This window comes from Pseudophryne corroboree, chromosome 1 (assembly GCF_028390025.1).
Source record: "Pseudophryne corroboree isolate aPseCor3 chromosome 1, aPseCor3.hap2, whole genome shotgun sequence".
Lineage (NCBI taxonomy): Eukaryota > Metazoa > Chordata > Amphibia > Anura > Myobatrachidae > Pseudophryne > Pseudophryne corroboree.
The window spans coordinates 166,084,822-166,108,104 of NC_086444.1; the positions used below are offsets into that span (position 1 = coordinate 166,084,822).

Below are 23,283 nucleotides of genomic sequence, written 5' to 3' on the forward strand. Positions count from 1 at the left end.
TCCACACCACCCCCACCACGGGGATGGGTAGGTTATTAGCTGCCGTGAGGGTAATGAAGCTCTCGGACACCTCACTTTTGAGATGGGCGTAGTGCTCAAGGAAACAGGCCTCGGAAATGGTGGATACTTGAGAGCCGGTATCCAACAGGCAGGACTGGTCTTTCCCACCGAGGCGGCTGACTACTACGGGACACTCTCCTACCAATTCAGCCTGTTCGTTAATGGCTGACTTCCCCTCATCGCTCTCCCCCACGGGTGGTCCCGTTACCACGAGGGAGGTCAGTTTAACTGCGCCTCCGGGATTGCTTCGGTACAGGTTCGTGCAATATGCCCGTACCGATGGCAGCGGTAGCAACGAGGGCCCCGGCCCTCTCCCGGACGGCTGTCGGGCCCCGTGCTTCGTCCACGGGGCCGCCTGGTGTCCCGCTCATGGGACTCCGTGCCCCGCTGGTCACGCCGGTACACCTCCTCCCTCAGCTGGGAGACCTCTTCCCTCATCTCCTTGGTCACCCGGAGAAAGACCTCTTTCAGGTCTTGCACACAGGTCTCTAATGGGTTGGTCTCCCTGCTAGCCACTGGCGCGGAGATCGGTTGCACCCATTGGGGAAATACAGCATGTGGTCCGTAATTGGCATTGCGGTCCCTGGCCACGGCGTCGATTTCCACCTGATGGAAGGTCAGGGTGTCATCCTGGGATATCTTATCCAGCATCACCTGCCTCAGGGGCACGTTCCTGAGTCCCATGGCGAACTGATCTCGCAATATCTGACTAGTGTTGGTGAGTGCCCCAAACCCATCGGGGTCTTTCCGACGTACTTCTCCCATCATCTCCTGGAGTGCGTTGGCATACTGGGGAATGGACTCGTCCTCCCTCTGGAACCGGCCAAACAGACGCTGCCGGAGGGTCCCCGCCGAGGAGGTGTCCCCATAGATATCCCCCAGGATACTATAGATCTCCTCCAGTTCCTCGCGTTCATCGTCGGGTCGTAAAAGAATCGTCCGACGAGCCTCGCCTTCCAGAGAATTCAGGGCGAGGGGCACCTGCAGGTCGTCGGGCACCCGATAGATGAGGAACGTCGCCTCTAGTCGGGCCTTCCAGTCCTCTAAGGTCATATTACGACCGGCGTAACGGGGTAGGTGGGCGAGGGCTGGTCCGACGTTGAGTCGACGCGATGACCTTCGTCGCTCGTCGTCCGTTCCCCTCTGTACCACATCAGTGGAGCTGGCAGTCGAGCCTCTCCGAGTGAGTTGTTTCGGCGCATCTGTCCATGGCTTCTCGGCTGCGGGTAGTGACCGATCTTCGTCCATCCTGCCGACTACGCCAAATGTGACAGGCCTAAACGAGGATGTAATGCCTGCTGCTGTGCAGGTGTCGTCACTCCACCCACCTGTGCAATGTTCGCCACAGACGGTACCCCGACGCGGCAGGGACTCCGCTCTCCGGACCACTCACCAGCGCGAACACCACCTCACCGCGGACGACGGGGGATCTGAAAAGAAGGGGATATACCGGTTGAGACGTGCACCCCGACCTCCTTCTAGAGTACGGGGCACGTCAGGGGTAGCCGCGACCTTCACCGGCTGGGCGGAAGGTCATCACTGGCCAATAGGCCTCAGCTACCCAGTTCTCACACACTCGCACTCTCGCACGTTGTGTGGTGAGAGGGGGTCCTCACGTCCGCGAGCAAACCCCCCCGACCGGTATACAGGGATGATGACAGACAGACAGGCACAGGGTGATACTCACTTCCAACTTGCGGGTCACCTTGATTGTCGCACCTCTCCGCTCCTGTTGGGGCAAGAAGAACAGCCTCCCTACCTGCAGGCTACACTACGGCTAACAACGATACAGCCAACTACGCCTGCCTAAACAAACTACTTTAAACAACGGAGACTACTGGTTCTATCCCAATCAAACAGAGATCGGACTAATTAATCACGTTCACTACCCGGCAAGTCAGTGGAACAATTCCCCGGCCCAACAGTATACCCCGACTAACCAGTCCTACCTTCCAGATGTTGGGCACTGGCCGCTGCCTTTGGCTCGCAATGAGGGACGGGGTCTGGAGCAGACGGTGGTCCACTCCCGACGGCCGGGGGATGGCGACGTGTGGGACGGGAACGTTACTCCACACTTCCAATCCCCTGGACCATACACCGCGTGGAGCCAGTCGGCTCCTAACACCGGCCACGGATCCCTAGAGAACTGCCGCACAGCACACTTCCAGCCGGAGGGGCGCAGGCAGGAGGCCCGGAGGAGGGGCGCAGGCCGGAGGCCCGGAGGAGGGGCGCAGGCTGGAGGCCCGGAGGAGGAGCGCAGGCCGGAGGCCCGGAGGAGGGGCGCAGGCCGGAGGCCTGGAGGAGGGGCGCAGGCCGGAGAGCGCAGGCAGGAGGCCTGGAGGGAGAGCGCAGGCAGGAGGCCTGGAGGGAGAGCGCAGGAAGGAGGCCTGGAGGGAGAGCGCAGGCAGGAGGCCTGGAGGGAGAGCGCAGGCCGGAGGCCTGGAGAAGGGCTCAGGCCAAAGGCCTGCCTACCGTGGGCACAGGCCGAGGGGCCTGGTTACACCTGCAGGCCTAGCGCCTGTCCCTGGTGGTCTAGTGTGGAGCTAAATATATGTGGTGGTGGCCCAGGGCCGCCTACCTGTCACGGAGGGAGAGGCTGCAGCGGGGAGCTTCGTTAGCTCTTTTGCTCTCCACACGCTGCAGCACTCTCCGCCGGACTCCCGCCGCTGGTCGCCGTCTTCTGTCTTCCTGTTCGGCTCCGCCGACGTCTTCTCTCGCTCCGCCGGTCTTCTTCCGCTCCGCCGACGTCTTCTTCCGCTGCTCTGCCGCCGCCGGACCCGCTGTCTTCCACTGGAGCTCTTCTTCCGTCGCGTCCGCCGTCCGACTGACTGCTCCCGCTCCGCAGCGCCTCTTATATGGCGCTGGGAGCGGGCGGAGCTGTGACGCGGCGAGCCCCGATTGGCTCGCCGTGGCAAGCTCTGATTGGTGGCCAAGGCGCGAGCCCTGATTGGCTCGCGCTTGGTGCGCCGTTTGAAATGCGCCGCTGTGATTGGAGGGGCTTGAATCCTTTCGGACGCAAGCCCCTCCAGACTGGGACCTGCCCGTCGCTCCGCCGCCCGCCGCGACGTTGGGGAGAAGGGGGCAATCCCCTTCACATTTGCACAGCCTATTTACATTTATTGGCAGGAGGATCAGTTTCCTCAACCTTGTTACCTGCACAGTTTTTATTACAAACATCTGTATACCTAGGCTTGCCATACTATTCCTTTAAACTGGGACATTCATGAATTACAGGGTTCTCTATCTACTTATTTTGTATTCCATATCTACTGTAACTGTGATTGTTTGTAGGTCTCTACCAATTTATCCTGCAAATAAAGTCTTCCAATCCCCAGTGAGTGACACTGTATCATAGTGTATGCTTGTCTGTAGTGAAAAAAACCCCAAATAACACTGATAAAAAATTAAAATAAATAAAACGATATTTTTGTTCTTACCTGTAAAATCCTTTTTTTCTGAGTCCGTGGAGTACACTGGAGACCTAGGGTATAGCATAGCTGGGCAGACTCCTCCTCCCTTATACCCCACCCCCAGCCCTAACAAACCCTAGGAGCGGGAAATGGAGTAGAGGAGAAAGACTGCCACACACAAACCAGGCACACCAGCCACTTTGGGTTGGAAAAGGACCAAGAGGACTGACACCTGCACTTTCAACAGAGATACCCCTTTCACACCGCAGCTATAACCCAGTAAATTGCCGTTTTTTAAGCCTTCCAAAACGGTTCTAGCTGCGATGTGAAAGGGACACTTTGAATTTACTGGTTACACATTACTGGTATTTTAAAACGGTTAAAAAGCAGGGTCCTACACGGTTGAGACCCGTTTCATTGTGCAATGTGAAAGGCTCTGAAACGGTATTTCCAAACCACAGAAGGTGATAGGCTGTCTCCATGCGTGATGTCACCAGGCAGAAGCAGGAAATAAACTGGAGGAAACACATGAGAGTGAAGAAGCATTTTTTTTTTAATTCAATACTTTTTTTATTGATTTTTCAAATTTTCACAAAGACATAAGTACAAAAAAAAAAAAAAAAGCACACACAAACAAAACAAACCAAAACACAACCCCGACTCAGGGAATACGCAGATTCCCAGTTCAATTAGGGTTCAGCTAACACAGTAAAACAAGTGCAGGCTTAAATTCCAAGACATAGATTATAAATTAGAATTAATATCGCATGTTAGCATGGATCTTACAGAGCAATGTATATTGTACATAGTCGTCTATGGCAACACAACATAGTTATTAATCAGATGACACAGCAGCAGCACTGGCAAAGGAATGGCCGACCGCGGGCGCCAGGGGACTACTTAGACAAAGAGAGGCAGCTCACCCGATGTAAATCTAGAATCACACACCCGGTCTAATCCTCCGTTGCATGTCTCATTTTCCACTCAGCCAGACACGGAGCCCTCAGTAGCGGGTGCTCAGACATTGTGGATTCCAGAGCGCGGAGACTCAAGCCATCTACCCCACAGGTCCTGATATTTCCCCCCCGCCTTTCTAGCTAAGTATACATATTTCTCATGAGAGGCCGTTTCATTTACAAGTGAGACCCAGGATCGCATTGTGGGCGCATCTTTGGCCAGCCAAAGCCTGGCAATACACACCTTGGCCAGGCCGCACAGATTGATTACATATCTTTTGGCAGGGGGGTCCAGGGCATCCTCCTCCACAGCAGATAACACACATATCGTCGGGGAGCATATCAACGAATACCCGTTGACACCAGGGCGTTAATAACACCTGACCAGAATACGGCTATCTTGGGGCATAGCCAGATAATGTGCCAAAAGTCTGCATCCAGGCTATCACACTTAGGACATCTGGAGGAGTGGGTACCCCCCACATGTCGCAAGCGCACCGGTGTCATGTAAACTCTGTGTATGATAAACAGTTGGATTTGTTGATATCTAGTGGTGGTAGTGGATAATCGGGGAGAACATAAAGCACCCTCCCAGATCTCATCAGAGATGGCACCCAAGTCAGACTCCCACTTGTTCCTGAGAAGGGACAACGGGTCAGTATAGTGAGATCGAAGCATGCCTGTATAAATGTTGGACACCAGATGTCCACTTCCGAGGGACTGCAGGAGAGACATGACCGGGGAGTCAGCAATCATTGGAGGAGTTTCGGGAAATTGTGCGTTAAGTGCATGTCTCAGCTGCAGGTATCGGTAAAAATGAGAAGAAGGTACACTATAGTCCTGTTGAAGCAGAAAGAAGGATTTCAGTATACCATCGTTATACAGGTGGCCCAGGGATGTCACCCCCCACCTCCCCCACACCGCCCCAACCTGCAGCAAAGCCAATTCTAGGAAGCCAAAGGCATTGTCCAGAGGAGTATCCGGGTCAATACCTTGGCCTAATAGGATAACATGTACCTGTTTCCATACAAGGACAGCCTGTTTTATTATAGGGATCTTGGACAAGTTAGGGTTCCCACAGAGAAGCAACTGTAATGGAGTGCCGTCAGGGTAGACCTGTAAAAGCATTTGGGAGCGTATAGTGAGACCATCTGGGGCATTTACCCACTCCCATATATGTGCCAACTGAGCGGCATAATAGTAAAATCGAAATATAGGGAGAGCTAAGCCTCCCAGCACTTTCGGCCTGGACAGAACGTCAAGTCTCAACCGCGCTCTCCTGCTGGCCCATATTAAAGAAGAGAGCAAACCGTCAATCTGTCTAAATGTCTTCAAGTTAATATATATAGGGCAGTGGTTCTCAAACTCGGTCCTCAGGACCCCACACAGTGCATGTTTTGCAGGTAACCCAGCATGTGCACAGGTGTATTCATTATTCACTGACACATTTTAAAAGGTCCACAGGTGGAGCAAATTATTTCACTTGTGATTCTGTGAGGAGACCTGCAAAACATGCACTGTGTGGGGTCCTGAGGACCGAGTTTGAGAACCTGTGATATAGGGGATTGCTGGAGGACATACAGGAGTTTAGGTAAGTATATCACTTTGACCAAATTGACCCTACCAGTAACAGTCAGGGGCAGAGTCCCCCAAATCTTGACCTTCGAACGAAGATACACCATCTGCGGCAAGACATTAAGGGAAACATAGGAACAAGGGTCATTTGATACCCATATACCCAGGTACTTAAAAGAATCTACCCATTTAAGGGGGGTATGAATCACTGGGACCACCGAGACCGGGCCTCTAAGGGGAGTAATGGTGGATTTATCCCAGTTAATTTTGAGCCCGGAGAAGCGACCGTAGTTGGTTATTAAGTCAAGGAGTTTAGGTAGGGAGGAAACGTAATCATCCACGAAAAGCAATAGGTCATCAGCGTATAGCGCTATCCTGTCCTCTCTTGCGCCCACCCTAATACCCACAATATCTTGAGTTGCTCTAATCAAACATGCCAGTGGCTCAATAGCAATGGCAAACAAAGTCGGGGACAGAGGGCAGCCCTGCCTCGTTCCCCTGGATAGGGAGAAGGAGTCAGAAACAAACCCATTCACTGAGACTCTGGCCATGGGCAGAAAATACAATAATTTAACATAACTGATAAAGTTGGGGCCCACGCCAAACCTATTCATAGCCTCCCAGAGGAAGGCCCACTCCACTGAATCAAAGGCCTTTGCGGCATCTAAGGAGGCTATAACGGCAGAGCAGTCCTCCCCCCGAGAAACCTGGAAATGAGTAAACAGGCGCCTCAAATTCACAGCGGTGGATTTGCCAGGCATGAAGCCCGTTTGGTCAGGGTGAATAATTTGGGAGATAACCCGGTTAAGTCTGGAAGACAGGACCTTGGCTAAAATTTTAATATCCGTGGGCAACAGGGAAATAGGACGGTAGGATTCAACCCTCCTGGGGTCCTTATCTGGTTTGGGAATCACTATAATCAAAGCCTCAGACATAGACGGTGGAAGCACGCCCTGGGCAAAAATTTCATTGAATAACTTAAGCAATTGAGGGGCAAAAAATGTTGTGTGCTTCTTATACAGTTCCGGTGGGATGCCATCAAGGCCAGGGGCCTTACCATCGGGGGAGGCAGAGATCGCAGTCTCAATCTCCTCCAACGACAAAGGAGCATCAAGGAGAGCCCTGGAATCACTGGAGATACGGGGCAAATCGACTCCATCCAAGTAGTCACACAGTTCTAGTGAGGAACAGGTCAATTTGGAACTATAGAGTGCCTGATAGAATGAGACAAATTCCGCTACGATCTGAGGGGTACGGTCCAATACAGACCCAGCCGAGTCCAAAATCTCCACCACAGTATGAGAGGAGCGGTCACCCCTTGCAAGATTGGCCAAATAAGAACCTGGTCTATCCCCAGTAGCATATTGGACATGCGAGGAGAAGAGAAGTCTGTGCTGGGTTTTCCCCCACAGGTATTCCCTCCATTCACCCTGCGCATGGAGCCACACCAACCTAGAGGCGTCCAGGCCATCGCGAACATACGTCGTCTCTGAAGCAGCCACCCGGGCCTCCAATTCAGATTCACGTTTTCTAAAGGAGGATTTAAGACTCCCTACCCGCTTAATCAATGTTCCTCTCAGAAAAGCCTTGAAAGTGTCCCACAGCAGAGACACATCCGAGGTTTCGTTATGCATAACAAAGAATTCTAACCAGTTTGCCTCCAAGTCGGATCCCTCACCCATATGCGTCAGCCAAAAGGGATTAAATTTATTTCCACACTGCTTGGCCTCGCTGACAGTTCAAATCAATATGTAACGATATAGGGGAGTGATCCGAAATACCTCTAGTCTCATATCTGACATTTTGAACCTTGGGCAAAAGCTCCCGGGACAAAAGAGCCAAATCTATCCTAGAGAAGGAAGAGTGAGAGCTTGAAAAACAGGAGTACTGCCTCAAATCTGGATACTTCAATCTCCACGGGTCAACCAGACCCAGCTCCGAAACAGTGTCTGCAAATGGGGAACGCTTGGGCTGTGGGTTGGAGGATGCCGTGGACAACCTATCCAACTCGTGGTTCAAAACGTTGTTGAAGTCCCCCATACAGATAACAGCTACCCCAGGGGATACAGCCATAAAGGCAGATGCCTTTTTAAGGACTTCATGCGAGTATGGAGGAGGAACATACATAGCCAGCAATAGTAGGGGGACGGAGTTAATTTTGCACTTGAGAAATACATATCTACCCCATTTATCCGTTAGCACAGAATCAAGCGCAAAAGGAACAGACTTCCTAATGAGGATCGACACTCCCCGGGACGCTGCAGTATGCATGGAATGGTAAGCCCAGCCCACCCATGTTTTTTTGAGGGACATAATCTTAGTACCCAGTAAGTGGGTTTCCATCAGGCAAATTATATCCGAGGCATAAAGCTTGATCTGTCGAAGCACCAGGGAGCGCTTAATTTTGTCATTGATCCCTCGCACATTCCATGACAGAAACTTAACCAAAGCCATGGCAAAGCATTATTGTAATATTGCAGAGTACCCGCGGTCAGCCACCTCCAGTGAATACCAAAGAAGATACGCCTGCAGTTAGTTGCGACATAGACATAGCGGAAATAAGCACATTGCACAGCGAAAAGTAAAAACACAGCAATAGTAACAGTCTAAAACAACCCCCACCCCCACCCCGTATACCACCTAAAACTAGCAGCATACCCGGTTCCCTAACAACAAAATACCCTAAATTCTAACCGTAACAGCTAAGGCAGAGAACACCTCAACATACCTCGCCAGTACCAAATAAGGCCAAATTCCTATAACCAATAGGGGGGCCAAGAATATAATGACCTTGAGACAGGAGAATCTCCCAGCTAAACTCAAATCAAATCCCCCCCCAACCCACTACACCCACCCCAATTAAATAACCGTTTACCCCTTAAAGACTTTATGGCAAAACAAACACCGAGAGTATAAGGCCTAAGAACAGTGTATAATTAGCGTCTAACAGTCTCCCGTCTCCACAGAGCTACCCATTCCCAGTGAAGGCCTATAAGAGCCACAGAGAGCCCCTACGTGAGCACATAGCAAATAACTATACAACCCTTCCGAGCCAGTACAACAATAACATAACAGACATAAAAGAAACCGTATACTTGCAAGTATAGAAATCAAATGTATAAATTCAATCAGCGGCTAACGCCCGCCGTGCCGGAAAGCGTCTGTCCAACCACACTGATGCTTCACGAGGGGTCATAAAGAATTTCGTTTCTCCACCTGAAACTACCCGCAGTTTAGACGGAAAGAGTATGGCATAGGGGATATTCAGTTCACGCAGCCTGCGTTTCACAGGGACAAACTGAGCTCTCTCCTTTTGGACGTCGACGGCAAAGTCCGGAAAAACTGAAACTGGGGAACCGTTCCACTTAAGAGGACCCTTAGTGCGGGCCAGTCTCAGAATCACATCTCTATCCCGATAATGAAGGAGTTTGGCAATAAACGTACGGGGAGGTGCCCCTGGAGGTAGTGGACGCATCGGGACCCTATGGGCGCGCTCCACTGCAAAGTGTGAGGTGAATTCCTCTGCTCCGAATGCATCCAACAGCCAACGTTCAAGAAATTTTTCAGGGGAAGCACCCTCCTCTTTCTCCGGAAGTCCGACGAAACGGACATTATTTCGTCGCAATCTCCCCTCCATATCCATCATCTTTTTATGTACCTCCGTCATCTGAGACTCCAGAGCAGAAGTGCGTCTATCGAGAGGCGTAACCGTATCTTCCAGCGTGGAGATGCGCGTCTCCACTTCACCGACCCTCTCCCGCACCCGCTGGAGGTCGTGGTATATAATGGATAAGTACACATCCCTTTTGTATGCGAAGGGTATTTCTTTCCAGTGTTTTCCTCTACTCCCGTGTGTTCAGCATATGGGGAGAAAACAGATGATACAGCATGTGTGGTACAGTACTTTTAATCACACAACAAACAAAAAGACATATAAATAATTTGTGCAAATAGCAAAAAACTTCAGAACAGAGATATCCTGAGTATTAGGAGACAATGTGGATAGGCTGTAAAATTACCGGAAAATATTGAGAACCGGTGGAAAACAGTTCTCAATATATTGAGCAGATTGATGCGGTTTGACCATTATAGCCGAGCGGACGGCAGATGGCAAGAAATCACAGTAAAAAGTATAGCACAAACTGTCCAGGGGCGGCCAAAGAATAATGCAGTGCAGTATATCAGAATTGCCCAGTCGCTGCCCGCGGGTAAGTGTAGTATATCAAAACTGTCCAGTGAGCATATAGCGTATCAGAATAATCAGCCTCTGCTAGCCCAGAATGATAAATCACGACAGGATATTCCTCAGCATGAGGGACACATGCAGCGTGGATCTTGGCCAGATATGCCTTGTGGGATACTGAAACAGAGCAACAAGTAGGCCCTCCAGGGGTTAATACATCACTTCTCCCGGTCCCTGTGCGGAGCAGAGCACAGCAAGGCAGCACTTGTATTGTTCCCTGTCCCTATGGGAAACAGAACAGGGCAGGACAGCAACTATATTGTGGGGAGGGCACAGGCACTTATATCACACAGCTGTGTCGTGTACCTCTTCCCCCAGCAGCAGAGTTCAGGAGGTCAGAGCGGGAGATTACAGGCTGACTGGGGCCGCCCGAGCAAGCGGGGAGAACGGCAGCGGGTCACGTGACAGCGCCGCGGCCGGGGACCGCTCGAAGACGCTCCCAGCACAGGCAGAGCAAGGGAGGAGAAGCGGCTGTTACGATCTCCCCGGCAACGGCAGAGGGGAAGCTGCGGACTCCGGCGCAGGCAGCGCTCAGACGGGAGCCGGGTGCAGGCGCTCAGCGCGGGGATGGCAGCGCCTCACGTGGTCCAGCAGGCCCCGGACCTCCGCACACTGGAGCTGCTCTGCCACTGCGGATGGGGCACAGACGGGTCCCAGAGCAGCACAGGGGCACCTCCACCCTTCCCTGTAGGTATTGGGGCGGTTTGCAGGCCCAGGGGGGGGGGACACAGGATGGGATTCCAGGATGTTGTAGCTGGAGAGACACACAGCCTGTGTGCTACTCCATGTCCTCCAAAGCCACGCCCCTCGAACTCTCGAAGCATTTTTTTTTAATACAGAATACAGTTTAAAATGGCAAATTGGAGTGATGAGGAGGTTAGGGAGCTGCTTAGGATGAGAGGGGATGAAGAAATTGCTAGACAAATCACTGGGACAGTGAAGGTTGCAGTAATCTACAAAAACATGGTAAAGATGCTTGAAGCTGCTGGGTTCCATCGTACGACTAGCCAAATTATTAATAATTAATTAATAATTATTAATAATGTGTGGACCAGAAAAGTCCATTTAAAATGACAACCACTGTTTTCTATGGGAGAAACGGGTTCAGTGTGAAAGGTACCAAAACGGTAATGAAACGGTAATATACCAGTTACGACATGCGATGTGAAGGGGGTTTAACTGCTCAGATCCGTTTAAAGAACCGTTTCAAAAGCAGGGTTTGCGATGTGAAAGCAGCAAGAGATGATTACCGAGATCCAAGCCAGTTTGCAAGAAAGACAAGACTCTGAAATTTAAATGGATCCCAGTTACGGATGGAACACCAATTAAAATAGGCCTGTCACATGCGATTGTAGAGCTTCACGGAAGAGGGCTTCCTGGCACAGAGCATGGTCCGGATAATCGAATCCGAGAAATCTGAAGCCATCAGGACTAAGGACTCAATAGCCAAAGGCAGACATGCCAGGTTGGCGTGATGGCACGGGACCTGTGAGATAAGATCCGGCCTGAGAGGCAGCCACCATGGGGGTTCAATGGACAAACTGTGGGTCTGCATACCAAGCCTGCCGTGGCCAGTCTGGTGTTACCAGAATGGCGGTGCTGCCCTCAAGCTTCAGATAATATGGAGGACCAACGGTAGGATAGAGAACAGGGGGGAAAAGACGTAAATGAGTGTGAATTACAACGGGAGCATCCACTGCCTTGTGCTGAAGAAAAGGTTATGCTTGGCAAAGTGCACTGTATACTACCCGAAGTTCCAGGATGTTGATTGGTAGACCCGCTTCCCGAGCTGACCAACATCTTTTGAAGGTTGTTATCCAGTCATGCCACCCCAACCGCAGAGTCTGTGGTGAGAAGAACCTAATCCAGAACCAGGAAGGAATGACCTTTGTCCAGGTGGGAGGACTGGAGCCACCATAGAAGAGAATGAAGCACTTACTGGGACAGAACAATAGTGGGAGTGGTTCCACCTCCCCAGGAGTTCCAATTTTAGGGGTCTGGAATGGAATTGAGCATATTCCCCCATATAGAAGGTGGAGATGAGTTTGCCAAGAATCCACAAACACAAGTGGACTGAGATTCTGTGGTGTCGTAGAAAAGACCTGATTAGGGAATGAAGGAAGACCAACTTGTCCCTGGGAAGGAATACCCATCGAGGTTTAAATCCAGAAGGACTCCCAGATACAGCATTTCTTGAAATGGGGAAAGGCTGAATGTGCGCCATTTGATGAGCCAACCAGGGTCTGGAACAAGGTCAGGGTGAGGTGCAGATGCTCCCAAAGAGTGTCTGGAGACTGGGCCAGAAGGAGAAGGTCATCCCCATATGACAGAATCCAAATCCCCCTGCACCATTGGTCAGCCTCCATCTTGGCTATGACTTTTGTGAATATCCAAGCAGCTGTACAAAGACCCTAAAGCAAAGCCTGAAACTGGAAGTAATCCTTTTGTACTGCAAACTGAAGGAACTGTTGGTGATCCTCCATATGGAAATATGTAAGTAGGCATTATGGATGTCTAAGGATTCCATGAAATCACCGGCCTCTAGGGTTGCATGATGGGGCATAGTGATTCCACCCTGAACCCGAGTGTTATGTAACTCCAGCACAATTACATAATTACCCCTAGAGCCACAGGGGAGGGTCTTCTGCCTGTAACAAGCAAGCAATTGGTGTCCACAATAGCAGAAGTGGAGTGACACTGTGAAAGTTAGGGTAGATAATCACAGTGAGAAGTGATATACAGGTTGAGTCTCCCTTATCCAAAATGCTTGGGACCAGAGGAATTTTGGATATCGGATTTTTCCGTATTTTGGAATAATTGCATACCATAATGAGATATCATGGCGATGGGACCTAAATCTAAGCACAGAATGCATTTATGTTTCATATACACCTTATACACACAGCCTGAAGGTCATTTTACCCAATATTTTTTATAACTTTGTGCATTAAACAAAGTGTGTCTACATTCACACAATTCATTTATGTTTCATATACACCTTATACACACAGCCTGAAGGTCATTTAATACAATATTTGTAATAACTTTGTGTATTAAACAAAGTTTGTGTACATTGAGCCATCAAAAAACAAAGGTTTGACTATCTCACTCTCACTCAAAAAAGTCCGTATTTCAGAATATTCCGTATTTCGGAATATTTGGATATGGGATACTCAACCTGTAGTAGCTTACAGATGGAATGCAGGAGAGATGGCACACAAAGAAACAGGCAGAGGAATAAACTGACACTAATCACAAGTGACCAAAGCAGGGACAAGGTTCCAATCAAGACTGGATCTCAGAATACACTGGCACAGCAGGGCAAAAGCAGTAAAGTTTCCAAAGTTCAGGATACAGACCCGCAACTTACACAGGAGTATAAGCTATGACCGGCAGTGTAGTGCAAGGCTGACTGCCTTTTAACAGGCACAAGCACCGATCAGCACAGCCAGAGAGAGAAGGCCCCCTTAATGAATAACTAAATACAGCTGTAGCACTGCATGTACCTCACAAGGCCCAGCTGCTAGGCTACAGCAGCCTCAGGATTCCCTATGGCCGTCTGGTATTCCAGTTACCTAACAATCAGCAGGACCATCGGGCATTGCAGGAGAGTGATGCACCATCCCGGTCGCTTAGCATGGCCGGGACCCGCAGTAGAGATGAGTTGCTGCGGTGACTCGTAACAGTACCCCCACCTCTTGATGAGGGGTTAATTAAACCCTAGGACCTGGCTTATTTGAAAACTCTGAAGAAAGTTTTCCCTTAAGATTATCCACATATAAATATCTTTGGGGTACCGATGATCTCTTGCCATACCCATAGTTCTTCCAATAAAACAAGAAATGGACTGGCCTCTGCAGATATTTGGAATTCAGGATCTTTTTCACCACATATTCCTGGTGACCCGGGACCAGAACTGGAGATGGCTTCTTAGGATGAGAAAACATAAATTTCTTTAAAGAGAACACAAGTTTTAACAGAGAGCAGTGGAAGGTGTTAGAAATTCGCAACGACTTTAGCAACTTAAGGTGAAAGCAGCTGAATTCACCTGTTTGATGACTGTGATAGTGTTATGCCCTCTCCAGCCAGTACCTCCAAACTTCAAAGGCCCATTTAATAGCAATCAGTTCACGGTTTCCTACATCATATTTGGCTTCAGCAGCAGATAATTTCTGGGACAAGAAGGCACAGGGATGCAATTTGTTATCAACAGGATACTTCTGAGAGAATTTCTTCAATACCAACCTCTGGGACATCCACTTCAATGAAAAAAAGTAAATCTGGATTTGGTTGATGAAGGATTGGGGCTGAAACAAAAGCTTGTTTTAACGCTTCAAAGGCTTCAAATGTGAGGACCAGGTAGAGGTATCAGCTCCTTTTTTAGTTAAGACAATGATTGGAGCAGCGAACACAGAAAATGACCAGATAAACCTTCTATAATAATTTGTAAAGACAGGAATCTTTGGATGGTTTCAGGTTCGTGGGTCTGAGTCAGTTGATGACGGCCTGTAGTTTACTGGAGATTCATGGAGAATCCCTTAGGGGTTATAATGTAACCCAAAAATGAGACTTCCTTAACCTTGAACTTGCACTTTTCAATATTTGCATATATTGGTGCACTCTGAGTTTCAGATGAACTTGCTTGACGTGGTTTCAGTTCTGCTCCAAGTTCTGGGAATAAATCAGAATGTTGTCTAAGTAGACCACAACAAATCTTCCCAAGAATTCACGGAGGGCGTCATCAATTAAATCTGGGAAGATAGCGGGGACAGAAAGGGCATGACCAGGTATTCATAATGCCCAGAGAGATAAACGCTGTTTTTCATTTGTGTCTGTCCTTGATATGTATAAGATTATATGCGCCCTGTAGATCAATTTTAGAAAAAAAATGGCAGCCACTCTCAGATGGTCAAATAACCAGGAAATCAATAGCAAGGGGTAAGTATTTTTGACCATAATTTAGTTTAAACCCCTGAAATCAAGGCCGGGGTCTTCCATCTTTGTTAACTGCAAAGAAGAACCCAGCTGGTATTAGCGACTTTGAAGGTCTAATGAAGCCCTTGCTAAGATTTTCTTGGATGAATTCGTCCATGGTCTTAGTTTCTGGAATAAATAAGGCGTATAACCTCCTCTTTGGCAGTTTGGCACCCGGCATGAGTTCGGCCAAGCTTCCGCCAGTAGATCCACTAGCAGAACAGAGGAAAGCAAAATTGCTGCCACCGTTTTCCATTTAAAGCGAGGGATGCCTCTGTGGCTGGAGAGACATTAGAATCCTTTATAAGCAATATAGTCCATGCTGCCTTTACCAATGCATCTACATCTGCAAGTGATTGTCCGTCTCAGACAACTCATTGTCTAGGCCAGAAGAGTTGTCAGAATCGGATTAATAGCCACAGTGGAGAAGCATGAAACTATCTCACCTAGAGGGTTTCTGTCAAAGGCTCTAGCATCTGCTGCACAGAATTCTATACCTAATGCAGACCTTGGATGGGTTGGGACAAGCCGGGAACCTATACTACTTCTGAGAAAGAAGGTTGCAATTTCACAGGAGTTAGGTGAGCAGTGACCGGATGACAACCCCCCCCCCCCCCCCCCCCCACAATGGAGGAGCAGGCCAGGAGGCTGCCCGGTTGAGTAGCTAGTTCAAGCACTGCATGTGACAAGGCAGATGCCCATGATGGACCAACCCCAGAGGCGCGTTGTACGGGTACAAAGAGGATCAGTGCTGGGCGATGGATTTAACGAAGAATCCATTCGTACAGCCGATCGCAAGGTGATTGACAGAAAGAGGGCGTTGTGGGTGTCAACTGACCACTTTATGGGAGTGTTTGCAAAAACGCAGGCATGTCCAAGCGTTTGCAGGGCAGGTGTCTGACGTCAATTCCGGGACCAAAAAGGCTGAAGTGATCGCAGCAGCTGAGTAAGTCCAGAGCTACTCAGAAACTGCAAATAACTTTTTTGTGCCGTCGGCTGCAAAAGTGTTCGCACACTTGCAAAGCGAAAATACACTCCCCCATAGGCGGCGACTATCTGATCACAGCGCTGCAAAAAGATGCTAGCGAGCGATCAACTCGGAATGACCCCCTAAGGTGGCTGTGTGAGAGCACTGAATGATATGAGACCCCAAATAAAATAATACAGTAAGAGTAAAATAAGTGGTCCAGTAAGTCTACTGAATTGTTACTGCAAAAACCCAGTTACAATGCAGTGACCACCAATAAACAAATAAGTAGGCACACAAGTAAGACAATAAACAACTGTGCTGCACAGAGTAATTATCTAATTAGCAGTCAGTAATGAGAGCAAGTATAAACCTATAAAACAGAACAGGCTGTAAATACAGGTTGAGTATCCCTTATCCAAAATGCTTGGGACCAGAAGTTTTTGGATATTGGATTTTTCAGTGTTTTTAGAATAATTGCATACCACAATGAGATATCATGGCGATGGGACCTAAGTCTAAGCACAGAATGCATTTATGTTTCATATACACCTTATACACACAGCCTGAAGGTGATTTTAGCCAATATTTTTAATAACTTTGTGCATTAAACAAAGTGTGTGTACATTCACACAATTCATTTATGTTTCATATACACCTTATACACACAGCCTGTAGGTCAGTAAATACTATATTTTTAATAACTATTTATTAAACAAAGTTTGTGTACATTGAGCCATCAGAAAACAAAGGTTTCACTATTTCACTCTCACTCAAATAATTCCGTATTTCGCTATATTTGGATATGGGATACTCAACCTGTAGTAGCAACTGAGCTGCAATAATTCTATACCCAGTAGGCAGCATGTGAGCAAATACAATTCTAGATAAGAGAGTAGGTTGTAAGTAGTTACTGAGCTGCAATAATTGTCCTAGGCACAGTGGAGTTAATAATAAAAGGAAACTTTAAACCAAACAGGCACACAGCAATATTCAAGTGCTCAGTGCTTAAAGTGGGCCGGAACGGGGCGGAACTGCGTTCCGTCACTTCAAATTGAAGGCGGAACCAGTTCCGCCTCCGTCCGGCCACTAGCGTCTGCTCAGTGTACTTGGAAACTTGCAGCAGCCGCCAGCTAATCCTGGCTCATGGGCGGACCGGCTGCCAATAAAAAGAAAGCAAGGCTTTTTTTTTAAAAAAAGTGGGTGAGCATGTGAGCCAATCATGGCTCGCGCACCGCCAGCCAATGAGAAGCTGCTTAGTGGCACCTTCTCATTGGCTGGCGGTCCGCTAGCCGTGATTGGTGCACAATCGGCGCCATAATCAGATTCAAAGAGCGGCCTCTTCTTTTGATCAGCAGCCAGTCCGCAGGAATGGCTGACGGCTGCAGACAACGTCAAACCTCACTACAGCTGGGACCCACTGACGCACTCTGCTACTCCTCCGTCCCACTGACAGAGGTGTACTCCCTCCTCTCTCCCGCGTCTAGCAGTCCCCGGATAGCTGCCTCCCTCCAGTGCAGTGCCACCGGCTGTCCCCATCTCTATGATGCCGGTGGACAGCACATTTCACAGTTCAAGCTTGAGGCTTCTCTCACAAATAAATAAACAATAATCATTGCACTGCGATGCAGGAGGACTGCCAGGCAGACCCATCGCAGTGCACCGATTATTGTTTATTTTTTTGTGAGAGAAGCCTCAAGCTTGAACTGTGATCTGTGCTGCCGCGGCACAGCTCCGTGCAGCCCTTTCATTTCCCAAGCAGTGCAGGGGACACTCACTGCACTACTCATCGGCAGGAACTCCCGTCTTCCTCGGCTCCAGTCCACAGCTGCCAGTGCCTCCCATAATTACACTTACACAGGTCAGATGTGAGCTGCTGCTGTCACTGGGGAAGGAGGGAGAAGGGGGAGTGTGTGTGTACTATCTGCAGTCCCAGCATATGTGTGTGTGTGTAATTTGCAGTCCTATTGTGTGTGTGTGTGTGTGTGTGTGTGTGTGTGTGTGTGTGTGAGGGGGGGGGGGAATGAGCATGTGTGTAATGTATTCTGCAGTTTAAGTGTCTGTGAGTGTGTGGGGGGGACAGTCTGCGGTCCCAGTGTGTGTTTGTAATTTGCAGTCATGGTGTGGTGGGGCAGACTGCAGTCCCAGTGTGTGTGTGTATGTACAGTCTGCAGTCCCAGTGTGTGTGCGGGGGCATTTTATTTATATATGACACACACACACGCCCCCCACCCTTCCAAATCCTGTGTTTGCCCCTGCAGTGGACGATGAGGGTGCAGCTACAGGAGCTCGGAGTTGTTGCACTGCTGTTCGGGATCTTTCTGTGAGTACCGGGGCTGAGACCCCCTCGCTGTGTTTATATAGTGATACTGCTCTGTATGTATCCAGCTGGGGTCCCCTACCCCCATCTTGGCTGTGCATTGGGTTAACTTATATGCTTCCCAGGTTGCAGGTGTAGTTTTAGGCTGGCTCAGTTTTTTCATTAATGTTAAAGTAACAGTGATGTAATTAGGTGTAATGGAGCTGATTTTTAATTGGGGGTACTATTGTGTGACCACGCCCCTTCTTAGTGAGGCCACACCCCTTTCTGCGGCGCGCGCCTACGGCGCGCAGGTGATAGTGGAGATGAGTTCCCCCACCTCTCCAGGACCACTTTAAGCCCTGCAAGTGCTCATACAGAAAGTGCAGAGAAAAATAAAGACTGTAGTTTCCAATAACCAGCACCAAATAGGTGAGGAAGGGGACATTATACTGGCACCAAAAGAGTGAGGTATACAGTGCATCCGGAAAGTATTCACAGCGCTTCACTTGTTCCACATTTTGTTATGTTACAGCCTTATTCCAAAATGGAATAAATTCATTTTTTTCCCTCAAAATTCTACACACAATAGTCCATAATGCCAACGTGAAAAAAAAAAAAAATTCCGAGATTTTTGCAAATTTATTAAAATTAAACAACTAAGAAATCACATGTACATAAGTAGTATTCACAGCCTTTGCTCCATACTTTGTTGATGCACCTGTGGCAGCAATTAAAGCCTCAAGTCTTTTTGAATAAGATGCAACAAGCTTGGCACACCTATCTTTGGGCAGTTTCGCCCATTCCTCTTTGCAGCACCTCTCAAGCTCCATCAGGTTGGATGGGAAGCGTCGCTGCACATCCATTTTCAGATCTCTCCAGAGATGTTCAATCGGATTCAAGTCTGGGCTCTGGCTGGGCCACTCAAGGACATTCACAGAGTTGTCCTGAAGCCACTCTTTGATATCTTGGCTGTGTGCTTATGGTCGGTGTCCTGCTGAAAGATGAACCATCACCCCAGTCTGAGGTCAAGAGCACTCTGGAGCAGGTTTGCATCCAGGCTGTCTCTGTACATTGCTGCATTCATATTTCCCTCTATCCTGACTAGTCTCCCAGTTCATGTGGCTGAAAAACATCCCCACAGCATGATGCTGCCACCACCATGCTTCACTGTAGTGATGGTATTGGCCTGGTGATGAGCAGTGCCTGGTTTCCTCCAAACATGACGCTTGGCATTCACGCCAAAGAGTTCAATCTTTGTCTCATCAGACCAGAGAATTTTGTTTCTCATGGTCTGAGAGTCCTTCAGGTGATTTTGGCAAACTCCAGGTGGGCTGCAATGTGCTTTTTACGAAGGTGTGGCTTCTGTCTGGCCACTCTACCATTCAGGCCTGATTGGTGGATTGCTGCAGAGATGGTTGTCCTTCTGGAAGGTTCTCCTCTCTCGACAGAGGATTGCTGTAGCTCTGACCGAGGGACCATCGGGTACTTGGTCACCTCCCTGACTAGGGCCCTTCTCCCCTGATTGCTCAATTTAGCTGGCCGGCCAGCTCTAGGAAGAGTCCTGGTGGTTCCAAACTTCTTTTATTTACGAATGATGGATGCCACTGGGACCTTCAAAGCAGCAGATATCTTTCTGTACCCTTCCCCAGATTTGTGCCTCGAGACAATCCAGTCTCGGACGTCTACAGACAATTCCTTTGACTTCATGCTTGGTTTGTGCTCAGACATGCACTGTCAAGTGTGGGACCTAATATAGACAGGTGTGTGCCTTTCCAAATCATGGGGGTGATTCCGAGTTGTTCGCTCGCTAGCTGCTTTTAGCAGCATTGCACGCGCTAAGCCTCCGCCCTCTGGGAGTGTATCTTAGCTTAGCAGAATTGCAAATGAAAGATTAGCAGAATTGCGAATAGAAATTTCTTAGCAGTTTCTGAGTAGCTCCAGACTTACTCAGCCATTGCGACCAGCTCAGTCCTTTTCGTTCCTGGTTTGACGTCACAAACACACCCAGCGTTTGCCCAACCACTCCCCCGTTTCTCCAGCCACTCCTGTGTTTTGCAACTCGAACGCCTGCGTTTTTCCGCACACTCCCATAAAACGGCCAGTTTCCGCCCAGAAACACCCACTTCCTGTCAATCACACTACGATCAGCACAGCGATGAAAAAGCTTTGTTATGCCGTGAGTAAAATACCTAACTTTTGTGTAAAATAACCAAGCGCATGCGCACTGCGAACCTTGCGCATGCGCAGTAAGCGACTAATCGCAGTATAGCGAAAATCGGCAACGAGCGAACAACTTGGAATCACCCCACATGTCCAATCAACTGAACTTACCACAGGTGGACTCCAATTAAGCTGTAGGAACATCTCAAAGATGATCAGTGAAAACAGGATGCACCTGAGCTCAATTTTGAGCTTCAAGGCTGTGAATACTTATGCGCATGTGATATTTTTTATTTTTTTATTTTTAATAAATTTGCAAAGATCTCAAAAAAACTTTTTTTACGTTGTCATTATGGGGTATTGTGTGTAGAATTTTGAGGACAAAAATGAATTTATTCCATATTGGAATAAGGCTGTAACATAACAAAATGTGAAAAAATTGAAGCGCTGTGAATACTTTCCGGATGCACTGTAGGAGAGGCAGTAAGAGTTAGGATCATCTCTCCCTGCAGGCAGGCAGTGCATTGTGTCTAGGAGTGGGAGGAGAGAGGAGCCTTTGGCAGGCAGCCATGGACAAGATACGCACTAAAGGGTGGGGGCGGAGATAACAGGGTAATGCACCTCTCCCTCTGGCGATAATAGCCGCTACTGCTCTCTCACCGCAGGGAGCTACTTACCGGCCCCTGTGATCCGGCCGAGGCTGTCTCCCTGTGGGGGAGATGTACTAAGCCTTGAAAAGTGATACATTTCATGGTGAAATTCAAGTACCAGCCAATCAGCTCCTAACTGCCATGTTACAGGCTAGGTTTGAAAAATGACAGGAGCTGGTTGGCTGGTAATTTATCACCGTGAAATTTATCACTTTTCAAGCCTTAGTACATCTGGCCCTGTGTGTTGTGCCGGAGGTGGCCAGTGACATCGATCCTATCGCCATTGTGCAGGCCGCTCGGTAATGTAGCGGTTAGCGGCAATGTGTATAACACTGGTCCCGCTGACAGCCCTGTGTTGTATAAAGTAGAAATTAAATAATACGTTTTCAATAAAACCTGAGGCCGCTCCAGGCAGCTTAAGAAAAGTGTGCCCAGCTCTTTGGCTTCTCTGGGCTTGGGGCGGGGTGTCTACCATAGACAAAAGAAAAACAATAACTGCCCCATCAATAACAGGTAAAAATCGGGAGTCAAAATACGTGAGGGCATCCCAAATTGTTGATACCAGCAATAGACTATGCCAGTGAGAGCTGCTGGCAGTGTAGTAAGGAAACTGGCAGTGTGGAGTCCCCCTGGTATAGTGCCAAACAGCTCTAGGCTAGTTAGCACAGTGCTGAAGGTTCTTGGGGTTTAGGCCAGCTAAAAAAAAATGCGTGGCCACACTGCCTTTCTAGATCCAGAGCCATAATGCTACAAGAGCTGCATTGGTGGTAGTAATAACCCATCATTTTAGGCTTAATAACTTATAGGTGCCCATTTATCAATAATTGCATAGTCAATGCGATCTGGGGACAATATAGTGCCCAGAATTGCATTGCGGTACGCGATTGTTCCACCAGGATGTATCACTGAACACTCGCAGGAACGGGGGCTCCGAAAGTAATCCATGCCTACAGTGTGCTCAGAGTGGTAGCGGTCCCGCTGACCATGCATGCGTGGTGGCTATGGCCGGTGAGGGTTCAGGAGGGAATAAGCCGCAAATATTTAATGATAAATAGGCCCCATAGTGGGCTGTAGGTTGGGTACATGATGTGGGGATGGATTCTAACGCAAAATACCTTAATAACTGGCATTTTTTTACTACTACATAGCATAAACCAATACAGCTGTATAATGCTTCCTCATTCAATTTATCAACATAAATATTCTCTGTTGTTTTTTTTACTCCCTCCCCAGACTTGTACACACGTGAGTGCAAAACGTCATCCGGCAAATCCGGCTTCCTCTGTGATGATCGAGCCACATGCATTGGGGCATCAGCATTGTGTGACGGGAAGGTGGATTGTGGCAATGGAGAGGATGAATCTAGAAGATACTGTGGTGAGTATTAAATATTTATAAATATTGTAATATTTTTAGCTGAATATTAGATAACATAGTAGACACATAAGACCTACAAGTAAGTCTTATTATAAAGACCACTGTTAGATCTAAATTAATATTTACTGTTTAACATACGTATAATACTTTCAATACACAATAGTCTATAAATACAGGGACGTTTATAGAGAAGTTTCCTATGCTAAAATGGACCTTTTGGCTACATATAGGGCCTCATGCAGGTTAGGTTGCAGTTGTGGCGTATGTCGCAGTGCCGATGTTCAGTACTGCGCATGTGTCAGTCACACTACATCATTAGATGGTCAGTGATTGACAGTCTGATGCCATTTGGGAGCAGTGATGGTCTCCGTTTCTACAAATGGAGGCGTACCGCTGCCATTGCCGGGGAGGGAAAAGGCCAGGATCTCCATCAAAGGTTGCAGATTTCCTAGCCTCATGGTAGGCATTGCGGCCGCTGGTTCGCGCGACCCCATGGGTCACACAGCCTGCCAATGGTGTCGGAGATGATCCGACACTGTGTTCTAGGATGCAGCTTGGATCAGTAATGCTGCATGAGGTGTGATGCCCAGTGCTTCATTACCATATTAC

The 23,283-nt window shown here is 48.6% G+C and overlaps 1 protein-coding gene across 3 annotated transcripts in view; it reads left to right on the plus strand.

Annotated features, from left to right (window-relative positions):
• Positions 1–23,283, plus strand: part of LOC135058947 (low-density lipoprotein receptor class A domain-containing protein 1-like) — an 84,568-nt gene that overhangs the window by 49,896 nt on the left and 11,389 nt on the right. For 2 of the 3 annotated variants that reach the window (XM_063963873.1, XM_063963874.1), the window contains exons 5-6: positions 18,447–18,508; positions 22,531–22,674. In XM_063963873.1, the coding sequence (XP_063819943.1) occupies positions 18,447–18,508; positions 22,531–22,674 (206 nt within the window). The remainder of the gene's footprint in view (positions 1–18,446; positions 18,509–22,530; positions 22,675–23,283) is intronic. The other variant, XM_063963875.1, reaches the window with a different exon arrangement.